Here is a 23,248-nt window from a genome sequence, read left to right on the forward strand (position 1 = left end):
TCTGTTTTTGAAACATTTCAGAAAATCTGTTTTCGCTTTGTCATTATGCGGTATTGTGATGTCATTATGGGGTATTGTGATGTCATTATGGGGTATTGTGATGTCATTATGGGGTATTGTGTGTAGATTAATGAGGATTTTTTAAATTTAATCCATATTAGAATAAGGCTGTAAAGTAACAAAATGTGGAAAAAGTCAAGGGGTCTGAATACTTTCCAAATCCACTGTACATTTAAAACGTCACATATAGATAGATAGATAGATAGATAGATAGATAGATAGATAGATAGGCTACAGGACTAACCTACACATCATAATGTTATTGTATGACCACAACAGCATCAGGATGGCCACCGGGCATGGTAGGTCGAAAACAAGTCCCATCTTTCTGGTTATCTTCCCGGTTAACATTGCCCCTCTGGGTGATGACTGGTTAACACTCCCCCTCTGCTCTCATCTTAGCTGGCGGCACGCTCCAGCACCCGTCACATGACGTCAGCAGCAGCGGTTGGGGCTCTCGTCTCCGGGAGAAAGAGGATCGAATAGAGAGGGGCGGATGCGCAAGTGACACTACAGTCGGCGAGAACAGATCCACTGCACTAGACCGGTAAAGACCAGATTAACCATTTCTACAGGAGATAAGCTTAAAATACTGGGACACGGGTTTGGTGGGAATGAGAGGGAGAGAGAGAGAGAGAAAGGTGGAGACAGAGAGAGAGAGAGAAAGGGTGAGACAGAGAGAGAGAGATCAGAGGAGAATGGAGATTTGAGGTAAGAGTTGACTTTTCTCTATATGTGTTAATGAAGCTGATATTTCTAGTATGTGTCATATCATCACAACCAAGTTAGAGTTATTATTATTATTATAATCATTATGAGTGCTTTACATCGATAAATCCCTCCAACTGTCTATCTTTACATCGATAAATCCCTCCAACTGTCTATCTTTACATAGATAAATCCCTCCAACTGTCTATCTTTACATAGATAAATCCCTCCAACTGTCTATCTTTACATAGATAAATCCCTCCAACTGTCTATCTTTACATCGATAAATCCCTCCAACTGTCTATCTTTACATAGATAAATCCCTCCAACTGTCTATCTTTACATCGATAAATCCCTCCAACTGTCTATCTTTACATAGATAAATCCCTCCAACTGTCTATCTTTACGTAGATAAATCCCTCCAACTGTCTATCTTTACATAGATAAATCCCTCCAACTGTCTATCTTTACATAGATAAATCCCTCCAACTGTCTATCTTTACATAGATAAATCCCTCCAACTGTCTATCTTTACGTAGATAAATCCCTCCAACTGTCTATCTTTACGTAGATAAATCCCTCCAACTGTCTATCTTTACATAGATAAATCCCTCCAACTGTCTATCTTTACATAGATAAATCCCTCCAACTGTCTATCTTTACATAGATAAATCCCTCCAACTGTCTATCTTTACATAGATAAATCCCTCCAACTGTCTATCTTTACATAGATAAATCCCTCCAACTGTCTATCTTTACATCGATAAATCCCTCCAACTGTCTATCTTTACATAGATAAATCCCTCCAACTGTCTATCTTTACATAGATAAATCCCTCCAACTGTCTATCTTTACATAGATAAATCCCTCCAACTGTCTATCTTTACATAGATAAATCCCTCCAACTGTCTATCTTTACATCGATAAATCCCTCCAACTGTCTATCTTTACATAGATAAATCCCTCCAACTGTCTATCTTTACATAGATAAATCCCTCCAACTGTCTATCTTTACATAGATAAATCCCTCCAACTGTCTATCTTTACGTAGATAAATCCCTCCAACTGTCTATCTTTACGTAGATAAATCCCTCCAACTGTCTATCTTTACATAGATAAATCCCTCCAACTGTCTATCTTTACATAGATAAATCCCTCCAACTGTCTATCTTTACATAGATAAATCCCTCCAACTGTCTATCTTTACATCGATAAATCCCTCCAACTGTCTATCTTTACATCGATAAATCCCTCCAACTGTCTATCTGTACATAGATAAATCCCTCCAACTGTCTATCTTTACATAGATAAATCCCTCCAACTGTCTATCTTTACATAGATAAATCCCTCCAACTGTCTATCTTTACATCGATAAATCCCTCCAACTGTCTATCTTTACATAGATAAATCCCTCCAACTGTCTATCTTTACATAGATAAATCCCTCCAACTGTCTATCTTTACATAGATAAATCCCTCCAACTGTCTATCTTTACATAGATAAATCCCTCCAACTGTCTATCTTTACATCGATAAATCCCTCCAACTGTCTATCTTTACATAGATAAATCCCTCCAACTGTCTATCTTTACATAGATAAATCCCTCCAACTGTCTATCTTTACATAGATAAATCCCTCCAACTGTCTATCTTTACATCGATAAATCCCTCCAACTGTCTATCTTTACATAGATAAATCCCTCCAACTGTCTATCTGTACATAGATAAATCCCTCCAACTGTCTATCTTTACATAGATAAATCCCTCCAACTGTCTATCTTTACATAGATAAATCCCTCCAACTGTCTATCTTTACATAGATAAATCCCTCCAACTGTCTATCTTTACATCGATAAATCCCTCCAACTGTCTATCTTTACATCGATAAATCCCTCCAACTGTCTATCTTTACATAGATAAATCCCTCCAACTGTCTATCTTTACATCGATAAATCCCTCCAACTGTCTATCTTTACATAGATAAATCCCTCCAACTGTCTATCTTTACATCGATAAATCCCTCCAACTGTCTATCTTTACATAGATAAATCCCTCCAACTGTCTATCTTTACATCGATAAATCCCTCCAACTGTCTATCTTTACATAGATAAATCCCTCCAACTGTCTATCTTTACATAGATAAATCCCTCCAACTGTCTATCTTTACATCGATAAATCCCTCCAACTGTCTATCTTTACATCGATAAATCCCTCCAACTGTCTATCTTTACATCGATAAATCCCTCCAACTGTCTATCTTTACATAGATAAATCCCTCCAACTGTCTATCTTTACATCGATAAATCCCTCCAACTGTCTATCTTTACATAGATAAATCCCTCCAACTGTCTATCTTTACATCGATAAATCCCTCCAACTGTCTATCTTTACATAGATAAATCCCTCCAACTGTCTATCTTTACATCGATAAATCCCTCCAACTGTCTATCTTTACATAGATAAATCCCTCCAACTGTCTATCTTTACATAGATAAATCCCTCCAACTGTCTATCTTTACATAGATAAATCCCTCCAACTGTCTATCTTTACATAGATAAATCCCTCCAACTGTCTATCTTTACGTAGATAAATCCCTCCAACTGTCTATCTTTACGTAGATAAATCCCTCCAACTGTCTATCTTTACATAGATAAATCCCTCCAACTGTCTATCTTTACATAGATAAATCCCTCCAACTGTCTATCTTTACATCGATAAATCCCTCCAACTGTCTATCTTTACGTAGATAAATCCCTCCAACTGTCTATCTTTACGTAGATAAATCCCTCCAACTGTCTATCTTTACATAGATAAATCCCTCCAACTGTCTATCTTTACATAGATAAATCCCTCCAACTGTCTATCTTTACATAGATAAATCCCTCCAACTGTCTATCTTTACATCGATAAATCCCTCCAACTGTCTATCTTTACGTAGATAAATCCCTCCAACTGTCTATCTTTACGTAGATAAATCCCTCCAACTGTCTATCTTTACATAGATAAATCCCTCCAACTGTCTATCTTTACATAGATAAATCCCTCCAACTGTCTATCTTTACATAGATAAATCCCTCCAACTGTCTATCTTTACATCGATAAATCCCTCCAACTGTCTATCTTTACGTAGATAAATCCCTCCAACTGTCTATCTTTACGTAGATAAATCCCTCCAACTGTCTATCTTTACGTAGATAAATCCCTCCAACTGTCTATCTTTACATAGATAAATCCCTCCAACTGTCTATCTTTACATAGATAAATCCCTCCAACTGTCTATCTTTACATAGATAAATCCCTCCAACTGTCTATCTTTACATCGATAAATCCCTCCAACTGTCTATCTTTACATCGATAAATCCCTCCAACTGTCTATCTGTACATAGATAAATCCCTCCAACTGTCTATCTTTACATAGATAAATCCCTCCAACTGTCTATCTTTACATAGATAAATCCCTCCAACTGTCTATCTTTACATCGATAAATCCCTCCAACTGTCTATCTTTACATAGATAAATCCCTCCAACTGTCTATCTTTACATAGATAAATCCCTCCAACTGTCTATCTTTACATAGATAAATCCCTCCAACTGTCTATCTTTACATAGATAAATCCCTCCAACTGTCTATCTTTACATCGATAAATCCCTCCAACTGTCTATCTTTACATAGATAAATCCCTCCAACTGTCTATCTTTACATCGATAAATCCCTCCAACTGTCTATCTTTACATAGATAAATCCCTCCAACTGTCTATCTTTACATCGATAAATCCCTCCAACTGTCTATCTTTACATAGATAAATCCCTCCAACTGTCTATCTTTACATAGATAAATCCCTCCAACTGTCTATCTTTACATCGATAAATCCCTCCAACTGTCTATCTTTACATAGATAAATCCCTCCAACTGTCTATCTTTACATAGATAAATCCCTCCAACTGTCTATCTTTACATAGATAAATCCCTCCAACTGTCTATCTTTACATCGATAAATCCCTCCAACTGTCTATCTTTACATAGATAAATCCCTCCAACTGTCTATCTTTACATAGATAAATCCCTCCAACTGTCTATCTTTACATCGATAAATCCCTCCAACTGTCTATCTTTACATAGATAAATCCCTCCAACTGTCTATCTTTACATCGATAAATCCCTCCAACTGTCTATCTTTACATCGATAAATCCCTCCAACTGTCTATCTTTACATCGATAAATCCCTCCAACTGTCTATCTTTACATCGATAAATCCCTCCAACTGTCTATCTTTACATAGATAAATCCCTCCAACTGTCTATCTTTACATAGATAAATCCCTCCAACTGTCTATCTTTACATCGATAAATCCCTCCAACTGTCTATCTGTACATAGATAAATCCCTCCAACTGTCTATCTTTACATAGATAAATCCCTCCAACTGTCTATCTTTACATAGATAAACCCCTCCAACTGTCTATCTTTACATAGATAAATCCCTCCAACTGTCTATCTTTACATAGATAAATCCCTCCAACTGTCTATCTTTACATAGATAAACCCCTCCAACTGTCTATCTTTACATCGATAAATCCCTCCAACTGTCTATCTGTACATCGATCCCATTCTTTTTGCCTCCCATTTTGTATTGTAGCCTATGTATTGTAGCCTATGTATTGTAGCCTATGTATTGTAGCCTATGTATTGTAGCCTATGTATTGTAGCCTATGTATTGTAGCCTATGTATTGTAGCCTATGTATTGTAGCCTATGTATTGTAGCCTATGTATTGTAGCCTATGTATTGTAGCCTATGTATTGTAGCCTATGTATTGTAGCCTATGTATTGTAGCCTATGTATTGTAGCCTATGTATTGTAGCCTATGTATTGTAGCCTATGTATTGTAGCCTATGTATTGTAGCCTATGTATTGTAGCCTATGTATTGTAGCCTATATATTGTAGCCTATGTATTGTAGCCTATGTATTGTAGCCTATGTATTGTGTTGGTGAGTTCTGTGGATTATGACTGTTGGAATGGTAAAGAGTAGACAACAGGCTGTAGAGGGTATCTAGCTTGTATGAGGTGTTTTACACACACACACACACACACACACACACACACACACACACACTGAGAGAGAGACAGAGAGAGAGACGGACAGAGAGAGAGAGAGGGGCAAAGCAGTTCTTTCTTTTTGCTCACCCAGCCGTGACTAAAGGTTTGGAGGAGATGACATCGGCATCCACATGCTCCCCCCTCACTCCCTTCCCCCCTCACTACCCTCATTCTCCTCTCTCCAACCTCATGGGAGAGAGAGAGAGAGAGAGAGAGGAAGAGAGAGAGAGAGACAGAGAGAGAGAGAGAGAGAGAGAGACACAGAGAGACACAGAGAGACAGAGAGAGGGGCAGAGAGACAGAGAGACAGGAGAATGTTTTTTACTGTTTTTAACTGCCTTAATCTCCCCCATAGAAACAACAGTGACAGCACTATCAACAAAAACAGAAGGGATCTGTTGCAGCTCTGTAGAAGCCTGGGTCTGTACTTTGTCAATGGTAGGTTATGAGGGGACTCTTTGGGGAGATTCACCTATTGCTCAGCTCTTGGCCACAGTACAGTAGACTATATGATCACAGACATTGACCCTTTCTCTATCAGCTCATTCACAGTCAAGCCACTAACACCTCTGTCTGACCACGGCCAAATTACGTTGTTCCTCAAAAGAACAGACATGGAAACAACCAGACATTCACAGCCCAGTAAGCTGTACAACATCACACATTCATACAGATGGGGCCCAGAACAGCACAGAAGAATACCAGAAAGCAACCTGGAACCAAAATATCCAAACACTCTTAGATAACTTTCTGGATCCCACATTCACTCACAGTAAAGAAGGCATCAATCTAGCAGTACAAAACATCAACTATATATTCAGGCAAAACGGCAAAAGAAGCACAACTGAAATTGATTAAACATTTTTTTTTTTAAGATCACAGATGACAACTGGTTTGATGCAGATTGTAAAATTATAAGGAAAAAAACTTAGAACACTATCCAACCAAAAGCACAGAGACCCAAATAATGGTGAATTACACCTTCATTACTGTGAGACTTTAAAACTCTATAAACGTACACTCAGAACCAAAAAAGCACAGTACAACAGCAAGCAGCTGACACTAATTGAGGAGTCCATAAACACAAACAACTTCTGGCAAAATTGGAAAAAAATTAAAAATCTAAACAAGAGGAATACAAAATGGTGACATATGGACAAACCCATTTACAACACCGTTCAAATTGACACAAACGCAGAACAATGCCAAATTCATGAGAAGTTGAATGGATTAGAAAAAGATATAAAGAACAAACAAAGTCCACTGGACTCCCCAATTACTGACCAGGAGCTCTATAAGAAACTTCAGGACCTCAAATTTAAAAAAGCATGCGGACCTGATGGCATCCTAAATGAGATGCTCAAACTCACTAGTGCAAAATTTCAATTGGCTATATTAAAACTGTTTAATTTGATCCTGAGTGTAGATTATTTCCCTGACATTTGGAATCAAGGACTCACAACCCCAATCTTTAAGAACAGAAAACAAATTTGACCCTAACAATTACAGAGGCATTTGTGTGAACCTGGGGAAGGTTTTCTGTAGTATTACAAATGTAAGAGTTCTACACTTCCTTAATAAGCCAATGTCTTGAGCCCAATTGGATTCATACCAAAACATTACATGACCATATTTACAATCTACACACCCTGATAGATAAACATGTCCACCAAAATAATACCAAAATATACGCTTGCTTTATCGACTTCCAAAAAGCATTTGATTCTATTTGGCATACAGGACTGTTCTACAAAGTTATTGAAAGTTGTGTAGGGGGTAAAACATATGACATAATTAAATCAATGTATACTGGCAATACTTGCAGCATTACAATTGGCAAGAAAATAACATAATTCTTTAACCAGGTGCGAGGCTTTCGCCAGGGTTGCAATCTGAGCCCTGCACTCTTCAATATTTACATCAACGAATTGGCCACTATTCTAGAAAAATCCTCAGCCCCTGGTGTTAGTCTCCACAATCCAGAGGTTTAATGCCTACTCTTCGCAGATGACCTATGCCTTGCTGTCACCCACAGCACATGGCCTACAACAGAGCCTGGACCTGCTAGAGCAGTACTGCCAGACCTGGGCCCTGGCATTAAACACCAAAAAGACTAAAATAACAATTTTCCAGAGAAGATCCAGATCTCAGGGAATTAGACCAAAGTTCTCAATTGGTACAAAATATATAGAGTACTGCACACACTACAATTACTTAGGTTTAAAAAATAAGCTCAACTGGACACCTTAACGAGGCAGTGAATGAACTGAGAGAGAAAGCACGCAGGGCATTCTACGCCATTAAAAAACTAATTAAAATTGAAATACCTATTAAAATTTGGCTAAAACTAATTGAATGTGTCATTGAACCAATTGCACTTTATGGCAGTGAGGTGTGGGGTCCACTTGCAAAACAAGATTTCACCAAATTGGACAAACACCCCATTGAAACCCTGCATGCAGAGTTCTGTAAGATTCTCCTACATGTCCAGAGGAAAACTACAAACAATGCATGCAGGGCAGAATTAGGCTAATATCCACTAATAATAAAAAGTTAAAGAAGAGCAATTAAGTTTAGGAAACATCTAAAATACAGTGACCCCCTCTCATATCACTACCAAGCCCTGCAATGCCAAGAGCTGAGCAAAGAAAAGAGCCCCCTCATCCAGCTGGTCCTGGGGCTGAGTTCACAAACCTGTTCTACTAACACACTGAAGCCTCAGGACCAGAACATCCAATCAATCAGGATAAACCAAATTACAACACAGTCAAAACAAAACTATATTGCTTATTGGGTAACACAAGCACAAACACAAAGCAAAATGCAGTGCTATCTGGCCCTAAATCGACAGTACACCGTGGCTAAATATTTGACCATGGTTACTGATCAAAACCTTAGAAAAACCTTGACAAAGTACAGGCTCAGTGAGCACAGCCTTGCCATTGAGAAGGGTAGACACAGGAAAACCTGGCTCCCTGTAGAGGAAAGGCTGTGCAACCACTGCACCACAGCAGAACCTGAGACGGAGCTGCATTTCCTGACAAAATGTCAAAATATAAAACAATTAGAGAGTGTCATTTCCCCAAATTTGAAACCCTTATTCAAGGTTTCGAAGACCTCTCTGATGAGGATAGGCTACCCACCCTGCTGGGGGAGGACGCAGAGAGCTGTGGGTTGGCAGCGCACTACATTGCTGCCTGCCATTAGATGAGGGACAGTGTCTGACAGACCAATCAACCTGCACATGTCCTCTACTGTATGCTTATTGTTATTGTTCAATGTGTTGGTTATTTTGACACTTGGTTATTGTTGTTACTGTTGTACCGTTGACAATTTTGATTTTTATTATTTTCATATTGTAAATATCAAAAGTAAGCTTTGGCAATATGTACATTGTTACATTATGCCAATAAAGCAAATTGAATTGAATTGAATTGAGAGACAGGGAGAGAGAGAGAGAGACAGAGACAGAGAGAGAGAGAGAGAGACAGAGAGAGAGAGACGGAGAGAGAGAGAGAGAGAGAGAGAGAGAGAGAGAGAGAGAGAGAGAGAGAGAGAGAGAGAGAGAGAGAGAGAGAGAGAGAGAGAGAGAGAGAGAGAGAGAGAGAGAGAGAGAGAGAGAGAGAGAGAGAGAGAGAGACACACAGAGAAAGAGACAAGGAGAGAGAGAGACAGAGAGAGAGAGAGAGACAGAGAGAGACAGAGAGAGACAGAGAGAGAGACAGAGAGAGAGAGAGACAGAGAGAGAAAGAGACAGAGAGAGAGAGAGAGAGACAGAGAGAGACGGACAGAGAGATAGACAGAGAGGGAGAGAGGGGCAAAGCAGTTCTTTCTTTTTGCTCACCCAGCCGTGACTAAAGGTTTGGAGGAGATGACAGATGACATCGGCATCCACATGCTCCCCCCTCACTCCCTTCCCCCCTCACTAGCCTCATTCTCCTCTCTCCAACCTCATGGGAGAGAGAGAGAGAGAGAGGGAGAGAGAGACTGCAGAGCTTTTGCTTGTAAATAGCCTGACTCTAATACCCCACTCTCTTTGCTTGCGTCCTAAATGGCACCCTTTGCCCTTACAGTGCGCCAGTTTTTAACCATAGGGTTCTGGTCAGAAGTAGTGCACTGCAACGAGTGTACATAACATTCAGGAAACCTTCCTCATATTGAGTTGCAGCCCCCCCTCTTGCCTTCAGAACAGCCTCAGTTTGTCGTTGCATGGACTCTACAAGGTGTTGAAAGCGTTCCACAGGGATGCTGGACCATGTTGACTCCAAGGCTTCCCACAGTTGTGTTAAATTGGCTGGATGTCCTTTGGGTGGTGGACCATTCTTGATTCACACAGGAAACTGTTGAGTGTGGAAAAACCCAGCAGCGTTGTAGTTCTTGACACAAACCAAGTGCACCTGGCACCTACTACCATACCCCGGCATTTAAATCTTTTGTCTTGTCCATTCACCCTATGAATGACACACATACACAATCCATGTCTCAATTGTCTCAAGGCTTAAAAAGTATTCTTTAACCTGTCTCCTCCCCTTCATCTACACTGACTGAAGTGGATTTAACAAGTGACACCAATAAGGGATCATATCTTTCACCTCAATTACCTGGTCAGTCTATGTTACGGAAAGAGCAGGTGTTCTTAATGTTTTGTCCACTCAGTGTATATTGGGAATAGGGTGTCATTTGGAACGGAGTATCTCCACATCACTCTACCTGATGCAGATCAGTCTCCACATCAATCTACCTGATACAGATCAGTCTCCACATCAATCTACCTGATACAGATCAGTCTCCACATCACTTTACCTGATGCAGATCAGTCTCCACATCACTCTACCTAACCCAGATCAGTCTCCACATCACTCTACCTAACCAAGATCAGTCTCCACATCACTCTACCTGATGCAGATCAGTCTCCACATCACTCTACCTGATACAGATCAGTCTCCACATCACTCTACCTGATGCAGATCAGTCTCCACATCACTCTACCTGATACAGATCAGTCTCCACATCACTCTACCTGATACAGATCAGTCTCCACATCACTCTACCATATGCAGATCAGTCTCCACATCACTCTACCTGATGCAGATCAGTCTCCACATCACTCTACCTAACCCAGATCAGTCTCCACATCACTCTACCTAACCCATATCAGTCTCCACATCACTCTACCTGACGCAGATCAGTCTCCACATCACTCTACCTGATACAGATCAGTCTCCACATCACTCTACCTGATGCAGATCAGTCTCCACATCACTCTACCTGATGCAGATAAGTCTCCACATCACTCTACCTGATACAGATTAGTCTCCACATCACTCTACCTGATACAGATCAGTCTCCACATCACTCTACCTGATACAGATCAGTCTCCATATCACTCTACCTGATACAGATCAGTCTCCACATCACTCTACCTGATACAGATCAGTCTCCATATCACTCTACCTGATACAGATCAGTCTCCACATCACTCTACCTGATACAGATCAGTCTCCACATCACTCTACCTGATACGGATCAGTCTCCATATCACTCTACCTGATGCAGATCAGTCTCCACATCACTCTACCTGATACAGATTAGTCTCCACATCACTCTACCTGATACAGATCAGTCTCCACATCACTCTACCTGATGCAGATCAGTCTCCATATCACTCTACCTGATACAGATCAGTCTCCACATCACTCTACCTGATACAGATCAGTCTCCACACCACTCTACCTGATGCAGATCAGTCTCCATATCACTCTACCTGATACAGATCAGTCTCCACATCACTCTACCTGATACAGATCAGTCTCCACATCACTCTACCTGATACAGATCAGTCTCCACATCACTCTACCTCCCTCTCCTCCCTCTACCTCCCTCTCCTCCCTCTTCTCCTCCTCTCCTCCTCTCTCTGATCTCTCTCCTTCCCCCTCCTCTCCGCTCTTCCCCTGTCTGATCCTCTCCCTCTCGTTCTTTCTCTCTTTCCTGTTTCTTTCTGGAGAGAGACAAAGTTAAGAGAGAGGTGTAGTTAATCACTGAGTGCTTTATTTTAATGAATTTTTAATGGCCCACATTGTTTTGAGAGTGACCTATATAGTATAGGGACATATGGATTCACATTGTTTTGAGAGTGACCTATATAGTATAGGGACATATGGATTCAGTTCTGATGTTAAAAGACTCCAGACATTAATTATTGATTATAGAATTGATGTATGTAAAGTGGACACAGGGCTCTCTCTCTGTGAACCCCATCTGAAACTGATTCTCATGTGTGATTCTCACACACACACACACACACACACACACACACACACACACACACACACACACACACACACACACACACACACACACACACACACACACACACACACACACACACACACACACACACACACACACACACACACACACACACACACACACACTTCCCATTAGGTTGTACAGGACAGGGTTATCATCTGACAGACAAACAGAGCGATGAAAGTAGACAGTTTTTTCCTAGCCATGATCCTGATGCTCTGTAATCTGTTCTGCAAGTTAGGGTTAGGGTTAGGGTTAGGGTTAGGAGTTAGGGTTAGGGGTTAGGGTTAGGGTTAGGGGTTAGGGGTTAGGGGTTAGGGGTTAGGGTTAGAATTAGGGTTAGGGGTTGGGGTTAGGGTTAGGGTTAGGGGTTAGGGTTAGGGTTAGGGTTAGGGTTAGGGGTTAGGGGTTAGGGGTTAGGGTTAGGGTTAGGGTTAGGGTTAGGGTTAGGGTTAGGGTTAGGGTTAGGGTTAGGGTTAGGGGTTAGGCTTAGGGTTAGGGTTAGGGTTAGGGTTAGGGTTAGGGTTAGGGTTAGGGGTTAGGGTTAGGGTTAGGGTTAGGGTTAGGGTTAGGGTTAGGGTTAGGGTTAGGGGTTAGGGTTAGGGTTAAGGTTAGGGTTTAAGGTTAGGGTTAGGGTTAGGGTTAGGGTTAGGGTTAGGGTTAGGGTTAGGGTTAGGGTTAGGGTTAGGGTTAGGGTTAGGGTTAGGGTTAGGGTTAGGGTTAGGGTTAGGGTTAGGGTTAGGGTTAGGGTTAGGGTTAGGGTTAGGGTTAGGGTTAGGGTTAGGGTTAGGATTAGGGTTAGGGTTAGGGTTAGGGTTAGGGTTAGGGTTAGGGTTAGGGTTAGGGTTAGGGTTAGGGTTAGGGTTAGGGTTAGGGTTAGGGTTAGGGTTAGGGTTAGGGTTAGGGTTAGGGTTAGGGTTAGGGTTAGGGTTAGGGTTAGGGTTAGGGTTAGGGTTAGGGTTAGGGTTAGGGTTAGGGTTAGGGTTAGGGTTAGGGTTAGGGTTAGGGTTAGGGTTAGGGTTAGGGTTAGGGTTAGGATTAGGGTTAGGGTTAGGGTTAGGGTTAGGGTTAGGGTTAGGGTTAGGGTTAGGGTTAGGGTTAGGGTTAGGGTTAGGGTTAGGGTTAGGGTTAGGGTTAGGGTTAGGGTTAGGGTTAGGGTTAGGGTTAGGGTTAGGGTTAGGGTTAGGGTTAGGGTTAGGGTTAGGGTTAGGGTTAGGGTTAGGGTTAGGGTTAGGGTTAGGGTTAGGGTTATGGTTAGGGTTAGGGTTAGGGTTAGGGTTAGGGTTAGGGTTAGGGTTAGGGTTAGGGTTAGGGTTAGGGTTAGAGTTAGGGTTAGGGGTTAGGGTTAGGGTTAGGGGTTAGAGTTAGGGGTTAGAGTTAGGGTTAGGGGTTAGGGGTTAAGGTTAGGGTTAGTAGAGAGCACTGGACACACCACTGATTGACTTTAACCCCTGACCTCTGACCTCTTATCCCTGGGTTTGTTCGAGGTGATGCCCAGGGTAGTCCGGCGGAAGCGATGGCATCATGTGACCTCCCGTACTTCTGCCCTCGCTGCGGAGACGACAAGCGCTTCGACAGCGTACCTGCCCTCCGGTCCCACCTGGTCAGCCGACACACCTACGAGACCCTCTTGGTTCTGTCTCAGGCCCGCGCCAGGAGCTCCAGCCCAGGAACCCTGCTCCCACTCCTCCCCCACGCCATGGCCCAGCCGGAGCACCCCGTCCTGGACTCGCAGAGGGAGAGACTCCCTTTCCCCCTGGCCTGCCTGGATCTAGCATCCTCCTCTGCCTCCACCCAGCTACTCATTGAGATGTTGACCAGGAGGGACCAGGGAGGAGGGTCTTCTGGCCCTGGTTGCTCTGCTGGTACTGTAGCTACCTCCTCCTCTACTGCACCTCCTCACAGCACCACGGCCCTGGTCCTGCCTGGCTGTAGGGGAGACAGCCTGCCTGATTTGGGGCTGAGAGGCCTAGGCCGCCGGTGGCTGGGGCCAAGCCTGGGCCTGGAGTTTGGGCTCTGCCTGGACGAGAGCCTCACTCTGGGGCTGGGGCTTGACGAGAGGCTGGGGGTGGAGCGGAGTATCGCCAGGACGTTTTCCGAGGTGGAGGAGAGGGTGTCCCAGCATGTGGGCTGTCTGAGGGCGGAGCTAGAGCGTCGAGAGGCGGAGCTAGAGCATGAGAGGCGGGATGCGGCGCGGCTGGAGAGGGAGAAGGAGGAGCTGGAGGACCAGGCGTCCCATCTCTCCCGGCAGGTGGCGGTTTCCGTGGAGATGATGGCCACTCTGAGGAGAGACCTGCAGGGGAAGGAGCAGGAGCTGTGCCGCAAGCAGCAGTGAGTGATTATAACTCTTCATAACATGTTTATAATGCTTCATAATGTCTACATACGGCAGCCATAAGAATGATACAACACAAGTCAAGCAGAAACCTACTGTTGCATTATGGTATGTGTAGTCCCATGTCTACTGTTGTATTAAGGTATGTGTAGTCCCATGTCTACTGTTGCATTATGGTATGTGTAGTCCCATGTTCATGTTGCATTATGGTATGTGTAGTCCCATGTCTACTGTTGTATTAAGGTATGTGTAGTCCCATGTCTACTGTTGCATTATGGTATGTGTAGTCCCATGTCTACTGTTGTATTAAGGTATGTGTAGTCCCATGTCTACTGTTGCATTATGATATGTGTAGTCCCATGTCTACTGTTGCATTATGGTATGTGTAGTCACATGTCTACTGTTGTATTAAGGTATGTGTAGTCCCATGTCTACTGTTGCATTATGGTATGTGTAGTCCCATGTCTACTGTTGCATTATGGTATGTGTAGTCCCATGTCTACTGTTGCATTATGGTATGTGTAGTCGCATGTCTACTGTTGTATTATGGTATGTGTAGTCCCATGTCTACTGTTGCATTAAGGTATGTGTAGTCACGTGTCTACTGTTGCATTAAGGTATGTGTAGTCCCATGTCTACTGTTGTATTAAGCTATGTGTAGTCCCATGTCTACTGTTGCATTATGGAATGTGTAGTCCCATGTCTACTGTTGTATTAAGGTATGTGTAGTCCCATGTCTACTGTTGTATTAAGGTATGTGTAGTCCCATGTCTACTGTTGCATTATGGTATGTGTAGTCCCATGTCTACTGTTGTATTAAGGTATGTGTAGTCCCATGTCTACTGTTGTATTGTGGTATGTGTAGTCCCATGTCTACTGTTGCATTATGGTATGTGTAGTCCCATGTTCATGTTGCATTATGGTATGTGTATTCCCATGTCTACTGTTGTATTAAGGTATGTGTAGTCCCATGTCTACTGTTGCATTAAGGTATGTGTAGTCCCATGTCTACTGTTGCATTATGGTATGTGTAGTCCCATGTCTACTGTTGTATTAAGGTATGTGTAGTACCGTGTATAATGTTGCATTATGGTATGTGTAGTCCCATGTCTACTGTTGCATTATGGTATGTGTTGCTACCAAGGCCAGGGTGCTTGCCTGGGACGCAAACACCAAGCCCATAGGTCTTACCTGGGACCCAAACACCGAGCCCATAGGTCTTACCTGGGACCCAAACACCAAGCCCATTGGTCCTACCTGTGACCCAAACACCAAGCCCATATGTCTTACCTGGGACCCAAACACCGAGCCCATTGGTCTTACCTGGGACCCAAACACCAAGCCCATATGTCTTACCTGGGACCCAAACACCAAGCCCATAGGTCTTACCTGGGACCCAAACACCAAGCCCATAGGTCTTACCTGGGACCCAAACACAAGCCCATAGGTCTTACCTGGGACCCATCACCAAGCCCATAGGTCTTACCTGGGACCCAAACACAAGCCCATAGGTCTTACCTGGGACCCAAACACAAGCCCATAGGTCTTACCTGGGACCCAAACACAAGCCCATAGGTCTTACCTGGGACCCAAACACCGAGCCAATATGTCTTACCTGGGACCCAAACAACAAGCCCATAGGTCTTACCTGGGAACCAAACACCAAGCCCATAGGTCTTACCTGGGACCCAAACACCAAGCCCATATGTCTTACCTGGGACCCAAACACCAAGCCCATATGTCTTACCTGGGACCCAAACACCGAGCCCATAGGTCTTACCTGGGACCCAAACACAAGCCCATAGGTCTTACCTGGGACCCATCACCGAGCCCATAGGTCTTACCTGGGACCCAAACACAAGCCCATAGGTCTTACCTGGGACCCAAACACCGAGCCCATAGGTCTTACCTGGGACCCAAACACCAAGCCCATAGGTCTTACCTGGGACCCAAACACCAAGCTCATATGTCTTACCTCGGACCCAAACACCAAGCCCATACAGTGGGGAGAACAAGTATTTGATACACTGCCGATTTTGCAGGTTTTCCTACTTACAAAGCATGTAGAGGTCTGTAATTTTTATCATAGGTACACTTCAACTGTGAGAGACGGAATCTAAAACAAAAATCCAGAAAATCACATTGTATGATTTTTAAGTAATTCATTTGCTTACCTGGGACCCAAACACCAAGCCCATATGTCTTACCTGGGACCCAAACACCAAGCCCATAGGTCTTACCTGGGACCCAAACACCAAGCCCATAGGTCTTACCTGGGACTGTCGTAGAAAATCACTTCAAATATAACTCTTACAAGAACTTTGTGAACTCAAATAAGATTTTTAATACAAATTGTATCACAATCTGGAATGTCCGCGGAACACACCCCGCGGCACACACACCGCGGAACACCCACCGCGGAACCCCCCTCCCAGAGCCTTAGCTCCTATATTTATACACACATAGCACTATGTCCATCCCTTATGCAAATGAAGTCTCCCTTCTCAAGTCATTCGCCACCACTATCCTCTAGTTCAAGCTTCCCGCTTGTTCACGCCCAATAACGCCCACATCTGCTCTCAGCTAGACTACAATGGTGGCCGGACCCTCCATCCTAGTGTGTCAGCATAATGTGTCAATGTACTCTTTGTTTTGTTTGCCTTTATTGGAATCAGCAGATTCTGTCTTATAAACCTCTGTTTAGAAGCAGCTGACTATGAATCTCTTTATCATTAGTGTCAGGTCAGCAGACCATGTGTTCTCTCCCTTTCATTAGTGTCAGGTCAGCAGACCATGTGTCAGGTCATCAGACCATGTGTCTCCCTTTCATTACTGTGATCTATTTTTAATGTTCAGCCATTTTATACATCTATGTGCTGTCCTATATATTTCATTTACTTCTACAAATCCCTCCTCTGGGGCTAAAAAGCCACATAAATGATACAAACAAGACCTTGGGATAGTAAATGAGAATACCTATGATGGACAAGAAAATACAAAAACAGAGTAAACCATATAAACCAACTGGACCAAACATCTCCAAATGATTAATACGAAAATAGGAGTAAAAGATCCAATTAGAAACATTACTGAAAACCCAACTAGACCAAACATCTCTAGTTTTCATAAGAGTAAAAGATCTAATGTGGTATATAAAAACAAATAAAATAAAATAATACAATGAGTATAATAATAAATGAATATGAGAAAATCAAAGACCTACATGCAGTAACAAAAGAAAAGTGACACAACATCATTCTAAATTTAAGCATTTCAACATGATCCCCCCTAGCAGACACCTCTCTAATAAAGTGATATCAATGATCTAACTTCAATTGTCTGTAAAGGAGACCATTCAAAAGTTTAAAAGTCAATTGTGGGGAAATCCCCATTTTCTTCAGCTTCAGCTCCTTTTCCTCCTCTTTCTTCACCTGAGGCTCCCTCCTCAGGCCGGACTTAACTTCCATCTGGAAGGTTTCAATTTTTAGGGAAAAGATGTTCTCATTCTGTGCCTTGTGAGGCCTCTCCTCCTCTTCTGGGTGCATTAGTCGGTGCACTTGTCGTATTTTGGCTTTCACTTCATTTGCTGTTTTCTTGGCTCCTCCCTGGCGTCTCAATCGTTTCCGCTGCTCCTGCTCCCTCCGGGCTCCCTCCTGGTGAATCAGCATCCTCTGTGTCCTCATCTATATGTGGTTGTATCCTTCTCTCTGTTGGGACTCAGCTGCAGTGGTTCAGATGGTACCACGTCTGGCTTCCTTTCACTTGGACGGCCGTTCTTGTTGCTTTGGCCACCTCCTAGGGTCCTTCTCTCCTCGGTTGATCCCACTTCCTCCGGAACACTTGAACGTGGACTAGATCTCCTGGTATCACTGGGAGAAGTCCTTCTGGTCCCCTTGGATCATCAGACGTAGAACCTCTCATCCTGGCTCAGGTTTCTGCCTTCTTTCTGTGAAGCATTCATACTTAGAGACTTATGGCCTCTGTTCTAAGATTGCACCATACATCCTCTTACTTCCATCACTCATCACACAACAAACAGACATTCCAGCTGAAGCTGGCGAACCCCTCTCCTTCTGGTTTCCTAAACATAAGACTTGGAAAACAACAGACAAAACATAACAGCATTGACAATGTTATGTGTTATGCATAAATATATTCATGCAAACTGAAATCTGAGACCATGACAATTCCCACTCTCTCTTTACCTGACTCTATGCCTCCAGGATACTTTTCTGCTGGACTCCACAAAAATAAAAGCCCTAAAAAGCTTCCTCATGCTTCCACCCAGTCTTCCCCTTTCGGCCACAGGTTCTGAGAGGTGTTCCCAAATCATGTCATTTTTACTTAGTTTCCCATCTACTCCATTTCAACTGATAATCATGTGCATAACCTACAATTAACATTCTCTCTTCTTGAATTAATTCAACACTGTATATGCTTTCATATCAATCCCTTTAACATGTTTGTTTAGAGTATAATATCCTATCATCCATTCTCTTTCACATGATGTATTAAAAATAAAACAAGTAGCCTCCAAACTCAACCCAGTATGTCTATAGTGGAATCTAATCTCTTTCTCTTTCTCTCTCTGATTCCACATCCTCTGTCATGGTGTTTTCAAGCTCACCCATTATTCAGCTGGACCTTACTTCTCGTGAGACTTATGCACCCACCAAAGAGAGACATAAAGAACTTTACCACTGCAGTGTTGTAAGAAGTATACCACCAGCCTGGTGTATCTTGATGTACACTCAGTCTCCAGAATGCAGCCCAAGCCCTTCCATTTCTGGCTGTTTTTTCCTGAGGACATACACACTAACACATGGGTTATTTCCTGACAACAGACTTCCTTCTTATAGCAAGATCACTAAATCTTAATTTTTAATAACAGCCCTATGTAAACATTCTGCCTCAATACCTGGCCTCCTGCCACAGAAATATTCATAATGATAGTTAAATGATGGTCCCTACGGCAACTGCTGTAAAATAACATGTAATCAGTCAAGCGTCTTCCAGTTGGAAGAATATCCAATCCTAACAAAACTATGTCATAAGTTTCTTAAACTTTTGCTCTAATGTTCAAAATGCCACCACTTATTCTTTTTACCATATCTTTAGATATGTGAATTGTTCTATTTACTTTTAGAATTGTCCCTATAGTTTACACAGCCAGCTGTCTTTCCTTTTCTGTGAATTATCTCTATTTTTATACATATTTCTAGAAATAACACCCCTTTACTACCATTACCTTCATTTATAAGTCCCCTAACCCATAACTGCCATTGTTTGATACATACTTAAAACATCCTTAAGTCAATTTAAAATAGATATCATTCCCTCCTGAGGAACATATTCACAACCTTATGTTCCTCAAAACAAATAAATTGACCAAACGAGAAAAAGAGAAAAAATAAATTATAATAATTGCACATTTGCAATATTACCACTATTTTTAATGTAATGGAAAACGTCCATCCGTTTCATTCTATGCCAATGTTATTGTTGGTCTCTGTCTTCTTCATCCTTGGGTAACATTGCACAACAGAATACCTTTTTATTCCATTATGTTATAAAAGTTTTATCATTACAATTCCAATGATATTATAAAACAAAATAAACAAAAAACCTTATCCAATCCTCTGTAAGTTGTCAACCTCCTTGTCTCAGGAGTATTTTCCAGAGTGGCCCTAGGCCTATTAAATTTAAACAGTGCTATATCTAAATAACTAAACAGTTATTTTGAAATACTTTTCCCAATCCAATATTCAGGATAACAGTCCTTAGTGTTTACTTTAACTCAAATTTGACCTTATCTATTCAATACACAACATCCCTTTAATAATTAACATTTATACTAAACACTTTTATTACCAGTACTATCTATTTTCCCAATAGCCCTTTTGTCTCAGTTTCTCTCATGAGTGGCCTGATAATAAAAAGGTCAGTACCCCAATTCCTTTAAGTCATTAGTCTCCCAACAAATATAATGTCATTTCAGCACGTCTGTTTTAGATACAGTTCACAGGTCATCAGACACAGTTGTCCCTCACTATTCAGCCGGTTAGGGTGGGTTTGAGCTCCACACCCACTTGTAGTGATATTCTCTCCCATGCCTTAAAGCATTCTGACGTCACCTTCTATGATAACTCCCTTATTCTACCGGTGATTTCTCAGACGAATTACAGATGAGGTATTTATCAACAAAACCCTTTGGAGTAACTTTCATCACTTTCTATATGCAGAATGAACAAAACACATTTGTGTATTTATCCAAAGACCATAACCCCAAGGAACTGATAGTTTTACCCATGAACCCATGTTATATCAAAATAAAAATTAAAATAAACCTATTCGAATAACTTATTCAATTTAAGGGTACAACTCTTCATAATTTTCCCAGGGACATAATAGATTTTCAAAGTAATCATACAGTTTGAATAGAGCCTGGTGTCTTTTAAACATTTTATAAGTAAATCCCACCTGTTTCAACAATTTCTAGTAAAAGGTGATCAGTCTTTCACAGAAAATTCTTAGGATTCAGGGCATTTTGACACCATTAAAATGTTTCCACTCCCCCTTTCTTTAGGAGCAACTTAAATACATTTTTCAAAAACATGTTCATCCTTTTGCATACCCAATTTGAAACTGAATTGGAAAAAACCCTTCCAATAAACCTACTAATGTATATTCATTCCCAGTACATGGTGCACTTAGTAGTAAATCATAAGCCAATAATCGCAAAGGGACTGGACTCACTCATCCAGAACTCCATGTTTTAGCCTTATCCAGATATTTTTATTTTTAAAGCGGCTGACTTTAATTAACTGCTTTCTACAGTAATGCAGTCTCCAATGACATTGTTGACCAGAGAAGATTAAAAAACCCTTTTTTTCCCTTATTCTTTCTGGAAAAGAAAGTGTACATATTGTTAATATTCACAACGTTACCTTTTAGTCAGCAAACCAATAATTTTACTTATCCATAGATTTTATTCTAAAGTGTCTTTAACAGTTCCAGAGAATTGTGGTATAGAATGTCTAACAATTAAAATTCCATCGTTATTTTACTAGATGTCAAACGTGATCCAATACTTCTTCTTGACCACATATAAACTGTAATCTCTATGAAACACTCATTGTTCGCTCAGAGACTATACACCGACAAGTAAAAAATTCCATTCTCACTAACCTCAAACCAATTAGTTGTTTGTTATTTTGACAAGGAAATAAACTCTTGTATAGCGGCATTTCCTACTACCGCACTAAGTTCTAATGTCACATTACACTACCCGATATACCTATATCCAGAACAGAGAGCTATTTTCTTATTGGTTCTTAGATCTTGTCAATAGTTCTGCCAATCACCCGCACGTCTGCGAGGACTAGAGGAACCACACACACAACCTCATCGCAATGTATTTTCTGATGATAGAATGTTGACATCAGAACGCCTACAAATCGAGCTTCACATTTTGGTCCCATGCGACTATTTATTTATTTATTTTTCCTAAATACTCCCATGTATTTCTACACCTTTTATTTACTATTTTTCCGAGTTAGAGCCAATCTCCTTTCCAATTAATAATTCATTTGTCACATCACTTAATTTCTTTTATCGAAGCCTACTCTATACAGTACATACATTATTTCTGAATACTACAGCATCAACTCTACTCTGTCACAGGAGAGCTGCGCGCTCCCTCTCCTGGACGTTCTGCCTACATACACACACAACTCATCTTTCCTTCCTAATCTTCTATTTTTACACAGATCTACTCATTTCTTACAACATTATCATTCATCCTTTTATGTTTCATCCGTTCATTCAATCCCTTTGTTTTTACCTCAAAACAACTCAGTCTTTCTTTATTGACTTAATTCACTTCCTTCTACATAAGCCTAGACTTCTACAATATGACGAGACTACTGTCTAATCGGATCAGCTTGTCTTCATATCCTATTCAACCCCCAATACTTATCTTTTCTTCTATTCTTAGAGTAGTATTGTGGCGTGACCTACTGAATTACCAAACCCTGGTAGCTAGACAGAGCGGTTTTTTATTCGCAGGATTTCTTTTGCATTTGAACGCCGCACAATCGGGCCAACGTTTTTCCTGCACCTACTACTTCACCCATACAATCCTCCTTTCAGAGCGGAAACTATGAATATTTATTTAACTACTGATTTATGTTTTGACCGTATAAGTTACTTTTGCAGTTGAACGCCGCACAATCGGGCCAACGTTTTCCTACAACCTACCGATTTATGCTTTGACCGTATAAGTTACTTTTGCAGTTGAACGCCGCACAATCGGGCTAACGTTTTCCTACAACCTACTGTTTTATGCTTTGACTGTATAAGCTACTTTTGCAGTTGAACGCCGCACAATCGGGCTAACGTTTTCCTACAACCTACTGTTTTATGCTTTGACTGTATAAGCTACTTTTGCAGTTGAACGCCGCACAATCGGGCTAACGTTTTCCTACAACCTACTGTTTTATGCTTTGACTGTATAAGCTACTTTTGCAGTTGAACGCCGCACAATCGGGCTAACGTTTTCCTACAACCTACTGTTTTATGCTTTGACTGTATAAACTACTTGTTGTAGCCCTGCGCCTGAGCCCAGCCGCTCAACTAGAGAGTACAAACAGTTGCGCCGATCAGCCCACACAAGGCTGCTCAAAATGAATGGTCCGACGAGAGGGGCAGTCCGAATCACACACACCCGACACGAGT

General features: G+C 41.6%; 1 protein-coding gene across 3 annotated transcripts in view; it reads left to right on the forward strand.

Annotated features, from left to right (window-relative positions):
- Nucleotides 1–491: 491 nt before the first annotated feature.
- LOC139534779 (F-box only protein 41-like) overlaps nt 492–23,248 on the forward strand; it is a 74,447-nt gene continuing 51,690 nt past the window's right edge. The window contains exons 1-2 of one of the 3 annotated variants that reach the window (XM_071334226.1): nt 492–771; nt 13,681–14,508. In XM_071334226.1, the coding sequence (XP_071190327.1) occupies nt 13,694–14,508 (815 nt within the window). In that variant the 5' untranslated portion in view covers nt 492–771; nt 13,681–13,693. The remainder of the gene's footprint in view (nt 772–13,680; nt 14,509–23,248) is intronic. The other 2 variants (XM_071334224.1, XM_071334225.1) reach the window with 2 other exon arrangements.

Source organism: Salvelinus alpinus, chromosome 11, assembly GCF_045679555.1.
Source record: "Salvelinus alpinus chromosome 11, SLU_Salpinus.1, whole genome shotgun sequence".
In the NCBI taxonomy this organism is placed as follows: Eukaryota; Metazoa; Chordata; class Actinopteri; order Salmoniformes; family Salmonidae; genus Salvelinus; species Salvelinus alpinus.